Source organism: Lepisosteus oculatus, chromosome 4 (genome assembly GCF_040954835.1).
Source record: "Lepisosteus oculatus isolate fLepOcu1 chromosome 4, fLepOcu1.hap2, whole genome shotgun sequence".
Lineage (NCBI taxonomy): Eukaryota > Metazoa > Chordata > Actinopteri > Semionotiformes > Lepisosteidae > Lepisosteus > Lepisosteus oculatus.
The window spans coordinates 52,623,757-52,648,889 of NC_090699.1; the positions used below are offsets into that span (position 1 = coordinate 52,623,757).

Consider the following 25,133-nt stretch of genomic DNA (forward strand, 5'->3'; position numbering starts at 1 on the left):
CTGCACTGGTAAGATGCGACACCGAAGATATGATTAATAACCTTTTAAATCTGAAGGGAGATCTGAAGGGATCCCCCCCCACACACACACACAATAGAAGCAGGAAGCAGAAGCAGGGACCATTGTCAGAGGGGAAGAAGATGACTATTCATTCTTATCAAAAATGACTTTGATTTGATCATGTTGTGATATTTTGAAATATAAAAGTCAATTGATTGTCCATAATATTGCTATTCTATTTTTTCGAAGAAATGTTTGTTAAAGAAAAGTCACAGCACCAGCTGGATTTGAACACACAACCCATGAGGTGGTAATCAGGCACATAGACCAGTGGGCTACAGGGGAAGTCCCACGAGAAAAGAGGCGAAACAGCCCTACACAGCCCTGTCGCAGTACACGAATATAATCATATCGTTATTAATTTCTTTAGATACGCGATTCCATATTATATTAGCAGAAAAGCTTAAAACTACCACTTTTTTACACGCTATTTCACGTTAGTTAAATACTTCGATGCTTAAAATGTTCCATAATATCTGGTATACGGAAAAGAAAGCGTTGATAAAAAAAGCCTGGATTCTCATGTATCTGATACAAGTATCTTTTAATACAGTCTTTGATGTGCTCTTGAGGATCCTTGTGATATTTTGAGCTCTTGTTGAATGATAAGTGTCACATTTTAAATAATTTTCGTAGTTAGAAATTATGAAATGCCCTGTTAAAAGCAAGGGAGTTTTTATGTCCGTTGAAGGAAAAGAAAATGCCTGACAAAGTAGGGCTTGGACAGATTCCAAGTGCTTGTACAAATGTGCTAAAGAAATTATACTTTGAGTATACAGCTTGTCCAAAGTCATTCATTATTAATACTATTAGTAATCTCTTCAGTAAAGGCTTTGATGCATAAATATTTCTGATAAAGATAGGTTGTGTACTTTTGTCCAACTAAGCAATCTTGCTTTCATAAAATATACCAACATTTTAATGACTGATGATTAACATGCTGTTATTCACAGTTTAAATTTAAAAGCTCAAATGCTGTACATGAGAGGTTAAGCTCCTCCTGGCGGTTTTACAAGGTGATGCTGGATACTTTCCGGCATGACGTCAAATGACGCGATTAACCCCATGATACTGCGTGATACCGCGACACGCCCACCGGGGTATACCGCAAAATACCCCACCCATTTTGAATGGCTGCATCTGCATGAAAAAAAATTGCAAAACTACTGTCGCGGGTCTGGAGGGGACAACAAATGTGTTCTTTGCATCCCAGGTTATACAGATATTAAAGTCTTATTTTATTGTATTTGTTTTTGAGTCTTTATAACTTCTGTTACATTACACATTCCTGTCAAATCAGAAACAATCCGCTCCTCTAATAAATATTGCAGAAAATGATAAGTTGTTACTTTGTTACGTTTTGCAGTATAAATAATACATGTATTTATGATATAATTGAAATACAGCAAAAACAAAACAAATGTAATAGTATGCAGGAAATGATTGTTAATTTGCCTTATTGTTGACTTAAAAGGTACAGTAGTGAGCTCAGAAACATAGCCTTTCATTTCAGATAATGGCCTGAAAAAAATCCACCCAAATCTTAGGTTAGCCAGGAAATCTGTAACAAAAAGCACATATTGAATATTGTAAAAATTAGTAATACATGCTGCGTATAATGTAAAATAAATACAAGTTGATTTTCTTTGTGTACAGTATATGTACTGTACTACATGGAATACCTAGGGCTGTATTATAAAAACTACAGTATATACTGTATATCAGTGTATTGCAGTGAGTAAAATATGTTTTTATTTAATAAACCTAGCAGTAAAACTCAGTATGTTATTATTTAGCAAGGGCAGTATCTCCATTTATTGTGCTTCTACCTGCTTGTATCTTTGTCTTCACAAAGTCCACGTGAAATCAGAATACCACATACTGTAAGGAGTAGTTTCACAAGCCTTTTTCAGCCATGGTAGTCCAGGGGTAGTGATAATTAGGATCAGGGAAACCACAATAAAATGTAGAAACTCAAAAGTTACATTTTAATTTACTGAACATACTGTAACTTGGTTACGTTTAAGCAAACCTAAATGCCAAATAAAATAGGCAAAGCAGCTAAATAAAAGCAATCTTGTCAATAGAACCAATGGAGATAGTGCTACTAAATTTTGAAAACTGCAAATTTTAAAGGTGACGGCTATTAATATACAAATGAGCAAGATAAGATTTTTTTATTATGCCACAGTGCCAATCTGGTGACCAAAATAGTACATAATATTCTAAATGATGTCTTACTTGTGCAGTATAGTTTAAGCATAACATCACTAGATTGATTCAAATTTAATGCTTTTAACTTTTATACTGTATGTTAATATTTCAGGTGGGTAGCTGCATCAGCATGCGTAGGCTGCAAAGGAACAAGTAATAGGTTTATTCCATGCTGAAAAAAAGAAGAAAGAGAACACAACGTTTCGGCCGTGGAGCCTTCTTCAGGTGTGAGAGAGACAGGGCAGTAGGCAAAGGTAAAGTAGCAGGAGAACAAAGGTTGAGAGGGAGGAGGAGTGAGAGGCGGGAGCAGGGGACAGAAAGAGAGGCCAATCAAGAGGTTTTCAGCATGGAATAAACCTATTACTTGTATGTTAATATTGTTTGCTTTACGTAATGTCCTAAGCAAAAGGCTTTAATAATTAAGTGTATAAATCAAAATGATCATTTAAGCTTTATATGCAGATGATTTTTACTTTGAAAAATACATTTTAAAGTATGTTTCTGGTATTATTAAATAAATCCCAGTTTGTATATTCTACATTATACTGTAGCTTTAAACTCTACTGATAATTCATTTCTGGAGTGCATGCTGTTGCTGAATGCAAGTGTTTTACAGTTTACAGAATATTTAATATATAACATTCATAAAAAAAAAACTTTGTAAAGTTTATTATAAATTCCCTAAATGTAATAAATTCATGCAATTACTGTGGAAAACATTCCAGAGTTACAAATAGAGTTCACAGATATGCCCAAAGTGGGTTACCATTTAAGATTTTCCACCGTAAATTTATTTAGGTAATAATTAAAAATGTCTTTGTATTATGTAAGGCTTTTCATCCCAAAGGATCTCAAAGTACTCTATGCAAAATAATAATCTGCTTCATCCATCACAGAAGTGCTACACCCACCTGGTGACACGCAGCAGCCATTCTGGGCCAGCAGTCCCACTAAACTTCAGGTAAAGAAATGAGAAAATGCTTCACTAATTGAATTAAGGGGGGAATCTGGATTTGCTGTGTTGTACATGATGAGGTTTAAAACCCCTACTCATCTGAAGCACTGGAAATCCTATATTGGAGTGTCCTTGGTATGTGTTTTTAGTCTATCACTTAAAATTTTACTGTGTGTGTGAGACTGTTTAAAATCCCCTGCATGTTTTTTAAAGTACTTAAAAATCCACTGTATTTTGCATTGATTATCATCATTCTTATATTACCAGATTATTTATTTATAAGGAAGAGAAATCTGAACTAGATGGTTACATAGGCATATAAAAGAAAACTTGTGACATTGAACTGGTTTTGCATCCCAACTGTGTCTGAGACAAACAGTTGCAGTACTGGGAACAATTTGATGGCTCTTTCAAATTACTGTATGATAAGTTTATACTCTACAGCAAAAGGCCAAATTTAAGTACAAGTCTCCTGGGGTTTGATTTTAACCTGTCACACAAGAGGATGCTGGAGCCATTGTATTTGTGTGACATCTCAAAGGCAGCATGAACATCAGCTGGCTGATTTCATGCTGGCATTAGACCTACTGTATATGCTAACATTTTTTCTGGTATTCAGAAAAATCCCTTTTATCTTTCTCATTTCTAACACCTTCCTAGCAGTCTCCCTTTTAATTAAAGATAAAAATACCTCAACATATGGCTTTTAGAATTGCAGTTACCTACACATAATTATGCATATGAGCATAAAATTAATATATCCAACTCTCAATAATCCTTATTAAGAGGCATTTTAAATATAACAATCTTTTCTAGTAATTCGACGACATGTAATCAAAGATAAAGTTGACACAAAATGAACAGCATCGAATCTGGTTTCAAACCCAAGAAGACTGCTTTTTGAAAGTGACTTACAGAGAAACTGTTAAAAACTGGAAAATACCAAAGCATAATTATTTGAAAAATTATGTATAATAATAATAATAATAATAATAAACTTTTATTTATACAGTAGCTTTACAAACCCCAGAACAATGAAGTGATTGCATTTGCTTGGAACATAACCCAACGGTAATGCTTTGACAGGTATATGGTACAGACACCTGTACCATATTACATCTTAACAGATGATTCTTAGCTATCAATTAAACTATCATCTAGCTAAAGCTAACCATCCATCCATTTCCTAGCCACTTTATCCAATACAGGGCTGCAGGGGAGCAGGAGCACAAGGCAGGAAACACCCTGGATGGGACGCCAGTCCATCATGGGCAGACACTCACACCACAGGACCAATTTTCCCAGTACCCAATTAACCTACCAGTATGTCTTAGGATTGTGGAATGAAACTGGAGAAAACATGGAAAAACAAATTTTTATGCAGATGGCACCCCAGAATGTCAACCTAGGGCTCCAGTGATTTGAGGTACTGTAACAATGCTCGACGCTATCTCAAACCAATGCACATTCTTGTTCATTTCAATTAAATAACTTAGCAGAAACAGAACTACTGCCCACTTACCGTTTTAAAAACAATAACAAATTAATGCTGCAATTCATGTTAATCAAAACAACAAGTGAGGACAAAGCTCATTTTATTACGTCACACTGTTTAATGTGAACCTTTATCATTTAATCAAGAAATCTAATCATTTGTGCAGCGGTCTTCAATTCTACGCTTTAAAAGAACAGGCAAGTACAATTTAAATGCAACAAAGTATTTAGCTTAAAGCATAAGCAAAAAAAGAACCTGCATGGTATTGATGTTTCTGAGTACGTTTCTGAAGCACACTTCAGGTTTATTTGATAAACTTTCAACTTTCAAGATTTATGTCTTCCAAATTAAAGTTCCTATTTGTTGTTAATATATTATGTTAAAAGGACACTGCAATTAAGAGAATGCTGCAGGTAACGGTCATTGTGTGCAGCCATGAACCTGTATGTTAGTATACACACATCTCACTGTTACTACAAGTAACAAACCAATAACCAAAACCATATTCGGCTTATACTGAATATAACAATTCTGCATGCCCTTGAGTATAGATAAGAAGCCCAACACTATAAATATTTCTTTTAAAAATAGTTAACATCTGATATATTTGAATCCCTCCAAAACGATTTTCTCGAAAAAAAAAATTACACTACAAAATCACCACTTTTATGAGCAGAAAACTGAAACAAGCAAAGCCATAAGATTTGAAAGCCATAAGAAAACATTGTTAAAAATCGAATTACCATAGGTGCAGGTTGTACTCTGGAAGCAAAGGAGGATTTCAATGGAGAAGATAAAAGAAGCTGTTCTTTGAACTTATTTGTTAAGCATGAAGAGATAGAGGCGTAAGTACAGAACACATAAATTATTTTCAATCATAGCAGAGAACAATCATGACCACTTCCACTTCAAAACTAAGAGAAACTAGTTCTAACCACAACTGTTCCAGAGTTCTAAGATTTATTTAAAAACTTTAATTTTTAACCTTCAATTACTGAAGGTAATGGCTTAGGTGTTTACAAAGAAAAAAAAATAAAGTTGTGAAATAATTGAACATTTAAGAAAAGGCAGACCCCAGTAAAAAAAAATCATTTATTCCACAATCCTCTATATCCTTAAGGTGTCAATTTGGAAACATATGATCTGAACTGAAAAAAAGTAATATAAATTTTTAGAATAATTTTAAAATGACAGACCTCACTGAAAAAATATGCCAAATTATAAGGTCCTTTATTAAAAATTAAAGATATTAAGAAGGTGTATATGAAAGGTGAAAGTGTTTAAATGCAAGGTGGATCACCGTTAGGCTTTAGACTTCATTACAGCTATTTTTGTAAGTGTATAAGATCACCAGGCCTTTTAAGCATAAACACATCACATCATATCCATTTTGACACTTGAGAAACAGTTGTTTCAAAATTATTTTTCTTCACTTCTGGTTTCATCAGCTTCTTCCTTATTCTCACTTGTATCTTCAGCATTTCCATAGCTCAGACCAGTACGTTTCAGGAGATAAACAGCAGCGTGAAGCCCACCGACATTCACCCACACAGTGTGGGACTTCCGCCAAAGGTATCCCATCTTAGACACAGCCTAAAAAAAAAAAAACATGCAGTAAAAACAATTAGATAGCATCTACCTCCTTTGTCTTAATGCTGTGTTTCAGTAATTCCAAAGCACCTCTATTTGTCCTGTTGAATAACCTATTTCAAGATAACATCAACTTCCTCGGGTGGCACGGTGACACAGTGATTAGCATTGCTGCCTCACAGTGCTGGGGTCCTTGGTTCAATTCTGACCTGGGGGCCCAATCTGCACAAAGTTTATATGCTCTCCCCAGGTTCACATGGGTTTCCTTCCACAGACCAAAGACCTACTGGTAGGTTATTTGGCTTCTGGGACAAATTAACCCTGGTGTCAGTTTGTACACTGTGTCTGTGTGTCTGCCCTGCAGTGGACTGCTGTCCTGTGCAGGGTATACCCAGCCTTGTGCCCATTTCAATGCTGACAGTACTAGCTCAAGCAGAACAGAATTTCCTTTTTACTTATAGGTGCAGTAACAAAAAAAAAAAAATCGAAATATTAAAGGCGGTAAAAAATTGAAATCATAAGGTCACCACCTTAGCAAAGCATTTCTTGTCTTGAGTTAACAGCACAGCCTTCCCTGATCCTGGTCTGCAGACTCGTCCCATTTCTTTCAGGCAGGAGGGATATAAATCCCAGTTCTTCTTTTTAGAGCCCATTCTTCAGTAATCAAATACAATAATTAGTCAGATAATAGCATTGTAATTTCATAATATTACACGTATTTTCAAAGGGTTTCAAAAATATTCCTTTAATAGGGGATTTTAAAAACATTTTATTCTAGGGAGGGCAAAATATACCCACTAAAAGTATTTTTTGGAAAATAATTAAAACAATAACCATATACTATAGATACAGAACAACACAATGACGATATTAAATATAATGAGTGACAGACTTTTCTGTTAAATTAATTTTTTAATATTATATTATATTTTAGCTCAGAACCCATTTATCATTTATGTATTTGCCCTAGTGCTTAGGTGGAGCATAATGTCTTAAATATTGTCTTGCTTAATGCGCAGTTACAATCTGGCACTCAATGCCAGCTGAAGGAAGGACAAACACCAAAGTTCATAATGCATAATTACAATATACTGATGAGCCCCTGTCGAGATACAATTTGAAGTGCTGGGTACTGGACCAAAATAGCAAAAAAATCTTCCTTTTAATTTTCTTATCACGGAGATTTATAAGTTCATCAGAAAAGTTTAGATAATGTCACTGGAAAACATTAAAGAAACCTAAGACATTGTGCTGTACATTTCATGTGTTGTTTCAACCTTTAATTGAGAAACAAAGCTATTGCCACCTGCTGGCACTCTCCTAAACCAGTAGTTAATCATTTATAATTCTAACTCAACTGTGTGTGTGCGTATGGCAACACTGTATGTGGAAACTCTAATACTGAATAATATTGAAATGACTATTACCCTGGGAAATAAAGTAGATCTTAAAAAGCTGTGGATCTTTTTAATAACTATAACAAGTAAAATGCATTTTTTACTGTTTTTGGGCAACTGCAGGTTAATCATGGTTTATTAAAAGGAGAGAGAATAAATGCAAATTGAAGTGAAAAACCTTATTTGAAGCTCCTGCTTTAGACTAAGAACCTAGAGGTTTAAAGCTGTTCTATTTTTTTTTTAAAGCAGCAGCAGTCAAGCACTTTACCTTTTCCCAAAAGGCATGTCCGTTATGATAATATCCACAGAGCCAGTCTTCATAGGAAGATTGCACAAGTCCCACTGTACAGTATCTATAGGTAGACCCCAGGCAGTACTGGATATAAAAGTACCAAATAACATTTCATACCAAATAATGCAGCAAAACACAATTTGTAGTATAGATCACCAAGTAGAGAGATAACCATGTAATGGCACATCGTACATCATTTTGAATTGTTTTCCTCCATATTTATCACATAGCCACACAGCTTTTATTTCTTATTTTCAAAACTCCTTCAGATGCTCTAGAGATCAGGTATAGATGCAAACATCTTAAGCAAGTCTTGTTCTGCACCCTGCATGCTCCTTTCTTCTGATTATTAGGCCTCTGTTTCAAAATACTACACAGATTTACATTAACAGGGACTTGGGTTTCAAGAAGCAACACATCCCAAGTGCTTCTGCTCATTCCAGCTAATCTCTAAGGGTAGAGCAACAAACTGTGTGGGCTAAATCTAATTTCATTTTCAACTGTTCACTGACAATAAATGTGCTGCCCAAGTAAAAAAACAGAAATGCAGAAATTAAAATCTACCTCAGAAATTAGGTAGATTTTATATCCATTTTAAAAACAGATTTACTAGTTTTAAACATTCAATATTTAAATAGTGTTCCCTTACCCTTCCTTGCTTTGTCTTTTCTTATGGATATGATTAATATTATTCCCAGTCCGGTTTACAGCCATTCCATTGTTGTCTCCAGCCATATAGAAAGAATGTGGCCATTCAAGTGCCCCCTGATCAAACAGCATATTTAATTCAATTAGCTGTCACTCTAGTATCACTTTTACTGCTGTAATTTTCAATAGTACTTACTGAAGTAATTTTCATCAGTGGAATTTATGTTGTCTGAAACATTAAGCCAAGAATAAAATAAAGTTTAAACTGATATATTCAACCTTAAAGCTATATTGGTCAAGTGCGGATTGTCGCACGAAGATGAGAATAGGCTGAAGCTAGAAGTGACACAGTAAGGCAAGTTTCTATAATGCACCCACACTCCTCTTTTTCTATTTGAATGTCTCTTGGTGGATTTGGAATTATTTCTGGGAACTAATGTTTGAAATGCGTTCAATGTACTTCATTGTATGCACCAAACAGAACTGTGCAGTACTTCTAGCAAATAAGGAATACAATCTGGATTGTAGTGTAAGAAGCACCTTCATCTAAAGCGTTACAATTGTGCAAAAGCAAAATGCAAAAACACAGGACAGCAAATATTGTAATTAATGAAAATATAACAAATGGCCTAGAAGGCATGTAGACAAAAAAACATACCTCTAAAGGTATTGCTCCACTTCCACACATTGGATCAACTATAACATCTGATATTTGGGGATTACAAAGCCTGTATTAAAGAGAATGAAATAACAATCAAAGCCTGCACATTACTCTGTGGTAAAAAAAAAAAGTTAGTCAAACAAAATCCACAAAAACAGTTTCCACAATCAAAACTCAAACCCTACAGCTTTGTATTTTAAAATATGGTTTACTTGTAAATAACCTCAGCATTCCATAAGCCAGAGTGGATCGAAGGGTCGTCGGCCCAAAATGAGTTATGTTTCTTCTGTGAAGGCTCTCTTCGGTTAGGGCAATGCCAACCACCACCTCATTATTATGGATATTTAGCAGAACCTGAAGGAGATGTTTTTTAATTAGAAAAAGATCTACTGGTACTTGCATTGGAACAAATGTTTGTGGGGAAACAAAAGCTTTCATTTTTGCTTTCTAAACTACAAAAGATCGGTCTTCTAGGAAAATACAAACTACATGCTATGTTCCTTAGCTAAGAACATGACCTGTAAGTTTTAGTAATCTTGTATTTTCAAAAAGCACCAACAGTTTTTGGTTAAGAAACACTGCATGTTTTTGGTGATTTCTATGTAATTAAATGGCATTGCAGAAGCTAAGGAATATTCTAATTAAGTGAACAGGGACCACTGTAATTTATAAGCCTTCAACTTGTGTACCTTCATTTTACTGGAATGATGATAATACAAAAGCATGAGGATACCTCTATGTCAAACCTGGTCATATCTGGTTTCCACTGGAAAAGGTCTTGTACAGCTCCCCCAAAGTCTCTTGCAGCATCATTTGAAGTAAAATTGTGTTTGTCACCAGCCCTGTTACAAGTCACACGAAATTTAAGCAGCTTAGATGAGCCCTCTGCCTCTGGCCCTTCACAGTCTTTACCACCTTCAACCACATCACCATTCCCTGAGGCTGAAGCAGTTTCTGCAGATATCATTTTCTTCCTATCTTTTACATCTTGAACATCATCTTTTTTCTCATCAAGATCACTAGAGATTTCACTGGATTGTTTTGACTTCGTGTGGCTGCCTTCTGCTTCTGTATGCGAGTCCTCCCTCTTGACCTGTGTTTCAGAACAAGAATCTTCACTGCCATTTTCTTGAACTGCAGCAACCGAGGCTTCCTTAGCAGATGCTGTCTGACTTATTTTCTGTCGAGATCGCTTTTTCTTTAAAGAATTATTTATTTTCCACACTTCCAAAGGCCATTTCCAAGGGAGTTTAGCAGCAAGCTTCTGGAAGTCTTCCAGAGTTTCCTCCTGTCATGAGGAAGAATAAAATGAATTGGGCATACCAGAATCTACTAGATCAAATGCTTTGTAACAAAACATAGTGAAGGGTGGGTCATGCATTTTTTCCCCACTCATAAAGGAATGTTCTTAGTAGGTACCATAAATCACTGCAGAGTAGGGCAGTATTAAAATAAAACAAATGACTGCAGGTTTCAGATTAAGCAATCCCTACATACTAAAATCCATCAAAGGGATTTTTTGTTGGCATTTGGAAACTACAACATCAGACCAAACATACCTTTGTGTCTTTAAAACAATAATCTGAAAACTCCTCCACCACAACGAACAAATTGTCGACTGATCTCAGGCGATGAATCTAAAAACAAAACGAGATGAAAGGTGAGAAATCAATTACCTTCGTTATTAAAGTACCGGTTGAAGAAGTAATGTATGCAAATCACAGTTCTTACCTGAGGCAAATTTACATGAGTGGTTTTGAAGTATATCCTACCACGGTCCTTACTTATTCGAACATCAGTGCCTATTTTTTCCCTGACTTCTTCTGCGGCCGAATGCTCAAATCCAGTAGGAACTGTGGCCCCAATCGTTACGGTTATTGGATCTTCTGGATCAGGGCCTTCACCAGCACGTTCTAGCCCTTCTGCAGACATTGTAACTGATTTACCACCTTCCTCCTTCAGTGACTATGATTGCTGAGTAACAAAGGAAGAAAATGCCAGTCAAAGTGCACATGAAATATAGCATACATTTAAACAGAAGATCCAGCTACTGTTGCACTCCAAATGGATGTAGAATCAAAACCCAACATGAATAAAGGATGGCTCATCATTCCATACGTTTTTTTCCCCGCTTCATTTTGTTGTTGGATGAATTAAACTTTTAATTTATTTTCATACACATGCAAGATAACGTCACCAAACGTGAAAGCTGTGTACATTCCTAACGTAAAGCACTAGTATTATTTAGGTACTCCCGGACTGCAAGTTTTGTAAATAAAGGTAAACAGGTGACCTAACAGAAAATAATATGTAGCAAAAAATAACACTTTTTTTTGGTGACTCAAGTTTTTCCTTTGCTGGCTGGTTACTTGCCGAGTCCTACCTTTCATTTTGTGACAGCAATTTAAAAAAAACGATGCTATGTTAATTCGTAAAACCGGATGAATTAAATTCAATTAAGCCTGTTTACCGTTAACGAGGACAGAAAATAATTAAATATCCGCATTCCAAAATGCACAGTATTTTGAAAACGCAAAAGAAAAGGTAGGAAGATTGATTCATAAAGTGAGTGATGTTTGCGGCGATACATTAATATTGTTTTCAAAGAAATAATCTTTTTAAAACTTATTTAAAAACATGCTTTCATTTCATCGACTCACCTTCCTCTTCCTCCGTCCATGTGCGCAATGAAGGAAGTACTTCCGGTGTGAACAAAAATAACACGCATACCAAAGCGCACCTTTTTATTTGCGTACACCCTTACTTAATATAGTCAATTGATCACTAAATTGTTTCGTTTTTTAGTTTTTGGTTTTATGTTTATTCAAACAGTGTGTTTCTGTCTACTAAAATTCAAACTTATAACACTATGAATCCCATGCCTACCGAAGATTATCTCATGATCAACATAACATAGAAACTGTAAATCCAGTTGTATTTTTGCAATCATAGTGATCACGTTTGTCTTGTTTTTTAAAAAAATCCACTACTAGACCAATTCAACAGAGCTGAATACATCTTGCAAATAAGACGCGGTAATAGTAACCGACCGGTAGAGGGAACTGTTGCTCGTCAAATCGAAATCAATTGCGGTTGTTTACTACATGGTTCTTTGATTAACGATTAAATCTTTACAAAGTTAAAAAGGTAATATTTTTAATGAAGGAACTTAGAGATCATTTGGGACCAAAAAAAGAAAACCCTTCTGCCCCTAAGAACTAGAGTTGTTTAATTGAACAAATTGCTTGCTGAAATGATCAATAACTCGCAAGTGTTCCTGATCTTTAAAAACAGTAAAATTATAAATCAAAATGGATTGGGGATCTCCAGACCCAGGGCTGTCACTCTTACGTGCCTCTTTTCATTTGAGAGGAAATCTTAAAAGACACCCAAGAATAAAAAGTATTTACTTACACAATCAAAAATGTAAACTGACTTTTCTATTATTTTCTTTCCAAAAAAGCTAGTTCAGACACTAAAGAATCTAGCTAATTGAAAATCTTGTAGAAATTCTGTTCATTTTCAGTCCTGTACTTAATGTTACTAATACCATCACTAGGACAAGTGGACTGAAAGGGAATGGATGTAACCAATGTATTACGTTTTTCAAACTCTTTAGGCTGAATATGCATAAGCACAATCTCTTTCTTTTTCTAGTTCATGGGTTTCCTTGGAACTATTAGCATATAAGAGTTCAGTAGGCTCTTTTAAAAACAATAAGTATTGATGGATTCCATACTAACAAGTCCTACTCCACTGTTGACATTAATTTGTTCTAACGTTAAGCTTAAATCTTTATTTAATTAAAAAGAGCAAAGCTATTTGTTGGGGCTTTAAGTTAGGCAAACATTCAAGAGAAGAGAACAGGGGTATTGATCATTATTTTTCACTAAAATGCTAATGCATTATGCATAATGTTCCCAGTTAGCCTCTGAAACAACCTTTAAAGCACATTTTTATGCCGTTTGACCACATTCAAAGCCATAACGTTAGCAAGCTCAAGTTCAACTTCAAGTTTATTGTCATTATAGTCATATACAGGTATATGGTATATGCTATTTAGCTAGCTCTCAGACGATAAGTAGTACAAAAAAAACAATACAATTGTATAATAAAAGAAAGACAGAGACAACAGGCAGTGTGCAAAAACAACAACAGGCAATGTGCAAAACAACAAAAAGGTAACAGGTAATGTGCAAAAACAACATCAGATGTGCAAAAACATGCATCAACAGAATGAAATAAAAGGATAGAAATTGTGGGGAGTAATCTTTTTTACATGTAAGGTAGAGGGAGATTTCAATGTGTGTTTGAGTTTTTGGTAAGAAAGAAGGCACTGTGAGGTTTAGATCATAGGTGAGAGGTGAGGTGAGAGTGAGAGAGGCTGGGAGTTTAATAGTTTGATAGTGTGCGGGTAGAAACTGTCTCTGAGTCTTGCAGTCTGGGCCGGAATGCTCCGGTACCGTTTTCCAAATGGTAGAGGGTCATACAGTCTGTAGCTGGGGTGTGTGGGGTCTTTGATGATGCTTAGAGCTTTCCTCAAGCACCATCTGTCATAAATGTCCTGTATAAATGGGCGGGCAACCCAGGTGATGGACTGGGCATTTTTCACCAACCGCTGTAGGGCTTTGCAGTCAGCAATACTGCAGTTGCCATACCACACTGTAGTCCATATGTGGAATGTCATTGTAGTTAAAGGTCCAATTTGTTTTTTCTCTTTTTTACCTTGGTATAAAATGTCATCCAGGACACTTTGTAAAGTAAATCTCATTAAACATTATAGTGGTTTTTAATTTGATAAGAAGTAGGATCAAGAAAAGGTTATACACCAGTATGTTTTGCTTAGGGATTTCAAATTGTCAAGCTGAAAGGATATCAAATTGTCAAGCTGAAAGTTTTCACACGAGGAAATAATGTAAGAGGCTACACAAGACAGCGGTGGACATTCATTCTCTCAACGAATGGTCAAAATAATGCAAATGTAAAAATCCTGAAATCATTCTGTTATATTATTTATTTCTTTTATTTTTTTTCAATGCTGCCACTCAGTAGAAATCCTGAAAAAATTCCAAGTATATTCAAAATAATATTGTATTACAATTCAAATACTGGACAGCGGTTTTGTGACTGATCCTTCACAATATTTTCAGAGGTAATAACTTGCCTTTAAACTAAGACAAAGGTGTGCATATGTGCGTAAAATATACCATTGTTATAATGTTATTTTGTTTAGAAACATAATAGACCTCTAAAGTTTTATCAATTATAAAACTATGACAATGTTATATCATAGAACTGTACACAGTACAACCACTGGGTTACAAACTAAATGTTTTTATCTTATCGCATACTGTATATTCCCAACACACCTTTCCATAAAAGATATTTCTAAAATGCAACTATAGTTGACTATAGTCATCATTGACTTTGTAAAATCCATATTGATATCATATGTCTGGATTAAATGTTATTCTAAGGAAAAGACTGTAACATCTCAATTATTTCACAAATTAGGCAAAAAAAGATATTTATATGCAACAACTGTTGTCATTGGGTGCTTTCAGCTAATGGATTTTCAGTTAGCTAAAGTAATTCTGGCTCGTATGACTTCAGCACAGTTGCCTTTTTGAAAGTAACGTGAAGAATGAGAAATAAACAAAAATTTCTGCTGTTTTTAACATGCCAGTGTGTCCTAAGAAACAGATTAATTGAGTACCATATATATTTAGGGAAAAAAATCATCATCTTACAGTGTATGGACACCAGGATCTATCGTATTTATTTTCTGTAACTCTTGGAATTCTTATTTACATTAAGGTAAAGGATAACCTGGGTTAGAAGCCTGGAATACAAAATATTGATATCAATGTTTCAATCCCCCCCTTTTTGCCAAACTGTATTTGTAATGTTTTTCTTTTTGTTTTGGTACAAGTTTGATCTTAGAAATTGAAAATCTTCAATCTACACTTTAGAATCATGGCACTGCTTATTTATGTCAAAGAGTGCGTTTCAATAAAACGTTCTCTTGATAATAGATGTTATACAGTACAGCAAAACAAACTGTTACAGAGTCTACTATCAATCTGATCAACACATTCCTGCTATTTTCTAGTATTTTGCCCAAATAAGACAATACCGGAGAGACTTTTGATGTAATTTATGGGTTCTGTGTCAGCACAATATTTTCTTATTTGGGATCTGTCACTATTTTTGCCATATACTGTATTTCCTATTTTTCAGCACAATAATAAAATTATTATTAATCAGCACAGATTGATTTTAATAGAATATTTCTCTGTCTTGGGGGGAAGGGAGGTTGACGATGGTTGTGGTTGTAGTACAGTATTTGCCTGTTTGATTGCAAGCACATCAGCTAACTATTTTTAAAGAAAACTGGAACAAAAAGAAGAATATTTTACAATGTAACAAACACTTATTTTACAAAATGTATCTTCTAGATTAGCTGAACATAGTTAATTTCTTATTTAACACATTTGCTTTGTAAAATATTACTTGTGTTCTTGGTATACCCCTATCTCAATGTAGTTCAAGCTGGGGAGAAATTTGTTTTACAGCACAATCCAGTACAACAATACAACAAGGACAGAACAAATGTTACCAACAGAGAACATGGTACAATGGTACAATGGTGTTACAGGAGGTAATACTTTACATGATTTGCAGCAGGGATTAAAGATTTCCTGAGTCTGTTTCTTTTACTTCAAGGGAAACAGAGACACCACCCAGATGGGAGGAGTGTAAATTCACAATGGAGGGAGTAAGACACACACTCCATAATGCTCTTGGCCTTCTTTACAGCCTCCTGTTTGTAGATATTTTGGTTAATTTGATTTGCCTCAGTTATTTTTTCTACTTATCTGCACTAAAATACTCATTAAGAAAACTGTGTATAATGTTATGACTCGATGAACAATTCCAGACCTTAAACATTTATTCTGTATGTACAGTACAAGGAGGAATTTAATACTATGCAATGAAGTTGTTTTATTTATGTTGATGTGCTTCAAATTAAGCTGCACTACCATGCTTTAAAACATTAAAACAAAAGCTGGGGGTTTTAACATGAGTGTTTTTGACTGGAAGGAATCTCTGCAGCCAATTGCACCAAACAGTAATTTAAGATACTTTGGCCACAAAGTTGATATATTGGAACCCCAAAACAAATGTGTGATCTTAGAGAACAGTTAGGAACATACAGGACAAATGACTCCTGAATGGCTTGATATATTACTGCATGTTTTTTAACACGGCTCTAAAAGGCATTTCAGCCTGCACAGCGTCTGAATACTGGAGTAATATGTTGATTAACACGCATCCATAAGGAAAATCATTTGCAGGGTAGCCAGAAGATGGCACCAAAACAGCAAAAACAGTAAAGTGTATCAGCATTTTCTCTAGTTATGGCTATTACCTAAAAAGCAAAACTGGAGTTCAAATGATTTTTTTTCCCATCTGAATATTTTATTTATCCTTCAATTCAACACTGATAACTGATGCCTTGCTTGTGACCTCATTATATTATGTGTACTGTAGGTACTGATATTTTGTGTCCTGTTAAATATCAATATAAATGGATAATGTAAAAAACAGACCAATTTACTTATTAGAAAGGCTTTGTATGTTGCCCGCCTACCTTTCTCCCAATTAAAAAAGTGAATTAATCAAGATAAACAATAGTTATGTACACAATAGAAAGCTCATATTACTTTTTATTTATTTTTTAATGTAGAATGTGTATTTGAGTAAATATGTAAAGACAAAGACTGATTTGCTCAATAGCAGAATGAAAGTACAGTTATTACTTTCTTAGGGCTATGACTGAATATGAGGTTGATTAGTATGTCCATATTAAGTTTTGTAATTTGCAGATGTCGCCTTGTAAACATTCCAGATTTCAGATCAGATCTCAAAGTTTACCTGTACATCACATTTGCTAAACATACTTATACAGAGCACACTCAAACTCAATACATGACTCGATGGCGCACAGTGAAGCATAAAAAAGATTTTGAAAATGTATGATATACCACTCTAAAATCTGTGCTATAAGAAAAGTTACTTGTATACGCCATACTATGGTTAAGAGTCAGAAATATTTTTAAAAGTTCTTCAATAAAACTAGTAATTCTCTAAATCTGTTATCAGAAATAAATGCATAAGTCATGCAGAAATTAATTAAACTATGACATTAATCATAAACTCATGCTTCAGTTACTTAAATTTTTAACAGATATTGTTCCCAGGGAACAAATATTGCATTTTCCAAATGTATAGTATAAATAAAATTAAACATGCTCTGCACAAGTTCATCACTCGTGGCAAAAGGCTGGCATGCATCATTAAATAAATATGTGTATATCTTCAAAGAAGTAAAAGCAGATTCATTTCTAGAGGAATACTAGATTGTTGTTATGGTAATAACGTAGTATATTACTGTAGCTTCAGGCTAAAAAGTAAATTGGAGAATGGTGTCAGGGGTTATTGCGGTGTTCTATAATTGATGGTTTAAAGATTATGTAAATGGTACTACATGTCATGTAGTATATTGCAGTGGGAGAATAAAACAGTTCCTGCAAGCATGCTCTTCAGCCTCAATTCTCTTTTTAAATGATCTCTGAAGTAATTGAATGCAGTGCATAGCAAGCACTCAATTTTCAGGCAAATGTGGCAAACCCATTTTAGCAAATGTGACAAAGCATTTTAAACATTATGCTATTAGCATCTAAATAGGAAACAGCAATAACATTAGAAACACCACAACACCCTGATTATAAACATCGTTATGGTAAGTTTTCTAACTCTTCAGCTTAAGACATTTACAATTTAATTCATAATAACAAAAATGCCAGAAGGGCAAATTATGAAGCAGAAAATTACTGACTTTGATGTAATAGACAAGATATATTGAAACCAAATATTTTCAAATTGTAACCAGGTTTGCTGGTGGAAATTCCTTTGATGTATTGGTCATGGCAACAGCAGACCTGGCTAATGTGTCTTTTCAGGCAGCCCATAGGATTTATAGCCAGTTGTTGTCAAGAAAAACAATAAGCGCAAGTCAAGTAGGCAGAAAATACAGGGCTGTTACCCTGATACAGTAACCAATTGCTGTTGGTTAATAGATCCACTGTCCCCAAGGATGTCTCACTTAATCAATGTTGCAGCTTGTTTCAGTTGTAATAATTTCTGGAGGTGTACCAACTTGTTTAATTAATACCCTAATATTATGGTACAGTATATACAGTAAAATGTAGTATATGTGTGTGATTTACACTTATTAATGCTGTTCATGTTCATACAGTGTTTTAACCAAGGTTTTATACAGTACATATTAAAAACACTATTTCCTGAAAAGCTTGAACTATTACCTCAGCAACCTTGTATTTATTTGTATTTATCCAGTTTTCCATGGGTTTTATGATAACAATTCTCTAGCCTGTTTTTTAATATGTTAATAAACCTGTACTTCTTTGAGTCCATGACAGAAAAGGCAAAAATGAGTTTCGAACTGTGTGAAACTTATACAGCTGTTTAAACAAATTCTAACACTTGTAAGAGCTGTGGGTCCTGTGGGACGATGCAGAATTTTTATTCAGAAAGAAGCTGAGAGTCACAATGCCCCCAAGGTGAAGTAATATCCCATTTATTGCCCTGTAGACATATATGTTAAAGGTACTCATCTAATAACTGGGTCATAACCAAACAGGAAACCAAATATAACAGAAACAATACTGCACAAACAACAAAGGCTGAAATAGAACATCAGGGAAATCCAGTCCTGTCTTGGCAGCCCCTAGAATAAAAGGGGCTGTATCATTGCATTACATATGCATTACAGGGAAGCATGGTCTGCGTGCGAAGTCAGCCTCGGGAGACCGAGACTGATGTGGAAGTGGTGGGATGCCTTAACAGCAGGATGCCATGATGTGATCATGTCAACTGGTAGCATTTCTCCAGGTGAAGCTAAGCTGAACCCAGGAGAAGGAGTATATCGAGTATACAAATGAAGGAGTTCAGAGAAGTATGATTGCCCTAGATTATTTGAAGCCTTAAAAGTCCGAAACCAGATCTTACATTGAACATGTGACTACAGGTAACCACAGTAGAGATTTAAACATAGGAGTTACATGCTGTCAGAGTCTGGTATGAATTAGAAGTCTAGCTGGAGAGATTCAGACATATTGTAACTTACTGAGAAGAATGTTAGAGAGAGCAGAAATCAAGTCTTGATGCTATAAATGTGTGAATCAAGCACTCAGCATCGGACATGGATAAAAATTGCCTAATGCAGCTAATATTTCTAAAGCGAAAAAAGATTTTTCACATGGTGCTCAAAAGACAAGTGAAGGGAAGTCTGACTTTATTCCTATCTACAGCTAACACATTAAAATGGAAGCCATCCACTAACACTGTGAAGCTCTCTAGGTTTTGTCTCTGACTTTTGCTGTCATTTGTCCTCTTCAGAACAGTAGCCCAAGTAGACCATTCTGTCCTGTCTGATGGTTCAATTATGTCGGCAAACATCAGACACCGACTCGACCTGTCTACATTCCCCATTTGTAGTCGCAAGATGGTGGGGAACAATCCCGATAGACTGATCATGTTCAAACAGTACACCAGAACAGTGAAGTTCATGCATGTTAGTCCCAGTCTCAGCAACCTGTCCGGTCATACTTTCTCTATTCTGTCCATTAAAATAAATAACCAAGAAGCCTCCTGGCATAACAATATTTACAACTCTGTTGGTTGGGCTGTTTTTTAAGCACAGCACTATCATATTAAATCTAAGCGGATTTATATAAGACAAACCATGAAGCTTTTAAATCAGTTCTAACATCTCAATGACAGAAGCATTACTTACCTTAAAGTAGTTAATTTAAAATGGATGTTTGGTAAAATTACTGCTTGATAGATCATGCTAGACATTTATAGGAAATCCTTACCACATCGCTGATTTGAAACTACTGCTTTATGAATTCATGATAGAGTAAGAGCAGGGAAGGATTTTAAATATTAATTGGTTTCACTTTTTGGATCCAGTGAAGCAAATTATTAGAAATGTTCCAGGATGTTCCACACATTCTACTGTGGTTCTTAAAATATTTTTCTTTGGGATTAAAAAAAAATCAATTTTAACTACTGATAACATGTTAACAGAGTTTTAAAAGCAGTTTTTGTTTTAAATATTATAGTACATATACAATATGACAGAAATGCTTACATATGTTTTAGAATAAATGAAAAACATAAAACTAATTCCAAATAGGTGTGTATATTTTCCATGCATGCTGTTTTTTGTAATGTAACCAACTCTGTTGTTTAAGCAGGGACATAAACATATTACTTCTAGTATATATTAATATATTTTCTAAAAGAATATTGATTTATGGCTGTGATTTAGGTTATGAGAATAGCTGTTAAGATTTGGTAAAAATAGAAATAGTTCTATGTGCATTGCGTGATTTATCACACAGGTGAGTGCTTAGTTCAGCTACCTCCTAGAGCTATAAATACCTCAAGACAAAGCTGAAGAACACATTACAGGTTATTACAAGTTAAAGTATACAGATTTCCTCTGAAGATCACAAGCATTGATTAATGAACTTCACAAATTGAATAAGTCCTCAGTAATTAATACTGTAACTTTAGGTTTGTTTAGCAATCCTTGAATGGGAAAACTTGCTTTACTATCTCCTTTAAACCTAAATTAATTCATACAGAAAACAGAAAGGACTCACTTTGACCTGCAAATTGGTCCCAGATGGCTATCTTCTTCCACAACATGAACACATACTGTTCAACCCCTAGCAATTAACAAGCAATAACTTCATTAGTATTTCATGTACAAACCTGAAATCATTAGACCCTAAGTTACCAACAAAAAACAAGTTGACTTACTCTACTTAACAGTCACAAACTCCAAAATTGCAAAATTATTTCTGTGGCAAACAGCTCTTGAGTGTGTTTGATAGATGTATATGTAGAAACAAAATAATTAAACACCTTCAGTATGCTTCGTACAGTAAGTACTTGATGAAGAAGATTCTGTTTAAATCAGTACATCTGTAAAAGGCTTGACTTTCTTAACAAGTAGTCAGGACAGAAAATGAGCAAGAAATGGTCAGTGACCCAAAAGGCTTTTGGCAAGGCTGAGGTGAAGGCTGAAAAGTAATTTCCATTTTAAATTGTGGCTGCTGGTCTGGTTTTCAAGGGTTGATGAATAGCTCTGAAAACTATTGTTTACCAACTTTAAATCACTTTTGTTAGTTAAGGTGACTGTGAGAGAACTCTGAAAAAAAAACCCAGGGAAGAAAAAAATGTTTTTCTTGGTCATGTGACTCCTGTCTGTAGTCCAGATGGAAATGTTGGCTGGAACTAGGCCTTGAGCAGCCTGTAAGATCTGTAACACATGACTTTCACTCTGTTGTGTTTATTCTTAAATCCTGGCAGCCGTTCACGTTGCTTTCTGCCAGACTCCCTACACGTGCTGAGACTCTTGACGCTCCCCCTCCCCCCACAAAAGACTTATCAAACCTACAGTATTTATTTGACATTATTCTCTCAGATGTGCTTTTTGTGTTTAATGGCTTACTTTATGTTTATAATAAGGGAAACAGCTGAGGTTTGCCAGGCAATCAGGTCTCCTTGGCAAGACTGTGAACTCTGTATTTCCGCAAGATCTTACTTTTAGCTGAAGTAACCACTGTTTTGTTTTAAAGGACGAGGGTGTAGTTTTTCAACATATTCGTACAAACATGCCTCAGATAATTTGGAAAGCTAAAAAAACATTTAACATTTTCCTCAACAAGTACAAAGTCTTATTATTTAATCCCACAAGGCTTGTCATTTTCAAAAACAGGGAACATAGCATACTACAGTATAGGCACATTTATCAGAATCATAGTGGTAAATGAATTTAACTATGAAGACATGAGTAAAAAAAGTATTTTTTCAATAATATAAAGTTTGCCATGGTTCCACAGTGGCATTTTGATTAATTGTTAATTCTGTTAAAAACCTGATAAAGAAAAAGCAGTGAAGCTTGGCAGCATTCAGGGAAATGGTGAAATTTTTCAAATAGTGTTCAATTTACAGTATTTTTAAACATCCATCGCCCAAAGTGAAAAATCATAAATGTACCATTTTTTTTCAAAGCGCTGTTTACTGAAAACAGTGATTCAAGTAATACCCCCCTAGCTTCCAAAGTGAAATGTGGTGTGTGGCAGCAGTGTGAAATAATGGTTATAGCCCTGGACTCATAACTGGGACATTGTGGGTCACTGTTGTTGTACCCTTGAGCAAGGCCTGTCACTCAGATGGCTTCAGTAACATTCTCAGCTGTATAAATGGGTACAAGTATAAGATGCATTGGATAAAAGCTCCAATCAAATAACTTAATATATTAACTTCAATTTCAATTTGGTGTGCAATCCTATGACACATTTCTCTGCTTATTAAGGATTTATTTTTCTGAAATAATGCTTGTCCATGGAATCTGTGGCACCACTAATTCTAAATTCATTTGGCAAATGCCCCCACAACATAGCAGATTGCAGTATTTATGGTGTTAAAGTAAACAATACTGTAATCTAAATAATGAAGACCAAGATAGCGTAATATTGTAGTTGTGCATTTGTGAAACAGTTGCAAACTGTCAGGAACATTTATTAATCAGATCTTTAATGCTTTCAGACTGTTAGACCTAGAAAGTATGGATTTGTTTTGGTGCCAACGACAGTATATTCCAAAGTTGCAGGTGGTATCTGTTTCAGATTTTCTGTGTTAAAATTATTGCTCTCTGGGCTTCCATAAGGTTCTCAAAGACATTTTTTCCCTTGATATTAAGAGATTTGGCAAAAGAGCAAACGCTACCTGGCAGGCTTCAATAGATTGTTCCTTGGTTTTACTACTCTTTTGATTTTATTTTTTTTAATCTTTTTAATATAAGGAACTGTAACTGGGAAAATACTGACTGTCACATGGGGTGTGATGGAACAAATGTTTAAAACAATTAGCAACTATAATGGGACAAGGAACTTAAATTTTGAGATACTACACAGTATGTGTTTCCTTTAATGCCTTATTTTTTAGCTTATTGACATGTTTATATATTATATATTAGCACATTTTCAACAGCAATCTCCTGGAATCTGCCTGGTGTTTTCTGACAGAAAAAAGATATGTCTGTTTATGTGGAAATAAATGTCGCATTGTACTTTTGCCTATAGGGCTGAGATATTAGTACAGATATAAGTACTGTATACAAAACCTTAATACTGTACTGTAGCTATGTAAAACTTAAAAGACATTTCTCACTATTAGTTCAGGTGGGTAGCTGCGTCAGTATGCGTAGGCTGCAAAGGAACAAGTAATAGTTTATTCCATGCTGAAAAAAAGAAGAAAGAAAACATGACGTTTCGGCCTAGAGTCTTCTTCAGGTGTGTTTTCTTTCTTCTTTTTTTCAGCATGTAATAAACCTATAACTTGTTCCATTTCTCACTATTGTCTCTCAGTTAAAGACCAGGTAAAGGACATTTTTAGAAGAGACTATGACTCTGTTATTCTGTTGACTGATTCATCCAAGAGGAGGCCCATTTGTCCAATCCCAGTTTAAAAAATGTTTTCCATTCTTCCCTCTTCCACTGAAAATCTGGGTGAGAGGAGTTCAGCACAGAACATTTTGCTTTTATTCTTCTTTGCCTTTCCTGTCAGGAAATGTGACATTTTCAGTTTTAACATGACTGCAGCAACTGACAAATTACTGGTGTTTGTAATACAAAGCAGATTCATGGCTGTTGTTCAAAGAGGTGACTGGCTGCTTCGCTGAAGGTTTTGAACTCATGTTCTTTAAATGTAAAACAACCATCAACCATGTGGTATAATGGTTGGGTTCCCCTTGGATTTTTCAACTGACGTTTCCACCTGGAGGACATGAAAAGCCCTATAGCCTGGAGATTGTATGTTCTTTAAAAATGTTACCAATACTTTTATATCAGGGTTAAGGATTTTGCACTCCAATTCTGATTTCCTGACTCCAATAAAACCTCAATAATAACTCAAATATACAATAATACTTCAACTGTAAAATGCAATACTTCATGTATTACGTTAAGGAATGTAATTCCTGCTTTTCTCTTGTTAGTTTGTTACATTTGACTCATTGAAATGCCTTTAATGCACCTCTGGTTTGAGACATTAATTTTGATTTGCATTATCCGAGCTGTTTGAAAATAAGGCCATTGTTGTACTTTGTACTTTGTACTGTCCTGTACCTATAGGTACTTAAAGTCAAAGGTGGTATCTGGTTTGGAAGTTCATTTCTGTCATGTAAAATAGTTAAATAACAGTATCTGTGCTGTCTGGTTGGAATTCAGCTGTAGCCTAACATTAGTAACTTGAGTCACAAAGTCCCTGTGACCTAGTTGGAAAATTTATATCAATGAGTCATAATTTGAAATCACTGAACAGCAACAGGGCATTCTCCTTTCACTGCAGGCTGCAGCTGAAATCCAGATGTGTACTGTAAAAGAAATATGAAGGCTACAATAACAATACAGGAAATATTTAAGATGGCTGAATGAACTCATAGATTTGATCATATCTTTTGTGCTGCTTACAGTTCATATTTGGTTTGTTCCAAGCAGTGAATATAAACTGTTGACAATTATCTCTTAATAGCTATGAAATAATGAAAACCGAAAACAACACTTTTGATAAACAGACAATTATTTTCCCTCTAAAAACATACACAACTAAGAACTCATTTTTTGCTGAAAAGAACTGAGGTTGTTCACAAAAGA

General features: G+C 34.9%; 1 protein-coding gene across 2 annotated transcripts; it reads right to left on the minus strand.

Annotated features, from left to right (window-relative positions):
• Positions 1–5,802: 5,802 nt before the first annotated feature.
• thumpd3 (THUMP domain containing 3) lies at positions 5,803–12,081 on the minus strand. Of its 2 annotated transcripts, none has more exons than XM_015347072.2 (10): positions 11,973–12,081; positions 11,044–11,286; positions 10,872–10,949; positions 10,046–10,600; positions 9,536–9,666; positions 9,310–9,379; positions 8,653–8,768; positions 7,980–8,087; positions 6,845–6,968; positions 5,803–6,317 (listed from the first exon to the last, which is right to left on the minus strand). In XM_015347072.2, exons 2-10 carry the CDS (start codon positions 11,242–11,244, stop codon positions 6,144–6,146), a joined length of 1,557 nt encoding a protein of 518 aa, XP_015202558.2. In that variant the 5' UTR covers positions 11,245–11,286; positions 11,973–12,081; the 3' UTR covers positions 5,803–6,143. The 2 variants fall into 2 exon arrangements, with proteins under 2 accessions (XP_015202558.2, XP_015202559.2); XM_015347073.2 differs by lacking the exon at positions 11,973–12,081 and adding an exon at positions 11,696–11,877.
• Positions 12,082–25,133: the final 13,052 nt, after the last annotated feature.

Bases quoted from the DNA above. Each gene is read 5' to 3' on its own strand.
- thumpd3 (XM_015347072.2), bottom strand. From the start codon at position 11,244: ATGTCTGCAGAAGGGCTAGAACGTGCTGGTGAAGGCCCTGATCCAGAA. The intron at 10,601-10,871 runs GTATGTTTGGTC...TCCTCATGACAG, and splicing joins ATTGTTTTAAAGACACAAAG to GAGGAAACTCTGGAAGACTT. The intron at 8,769-9,309 runs GTATGTTTTTTT...CTGTTTGATCAG, and splicing joins GTGGAGCAATACCTTTAGAG to GGGGCACTTGAATGGCCACA.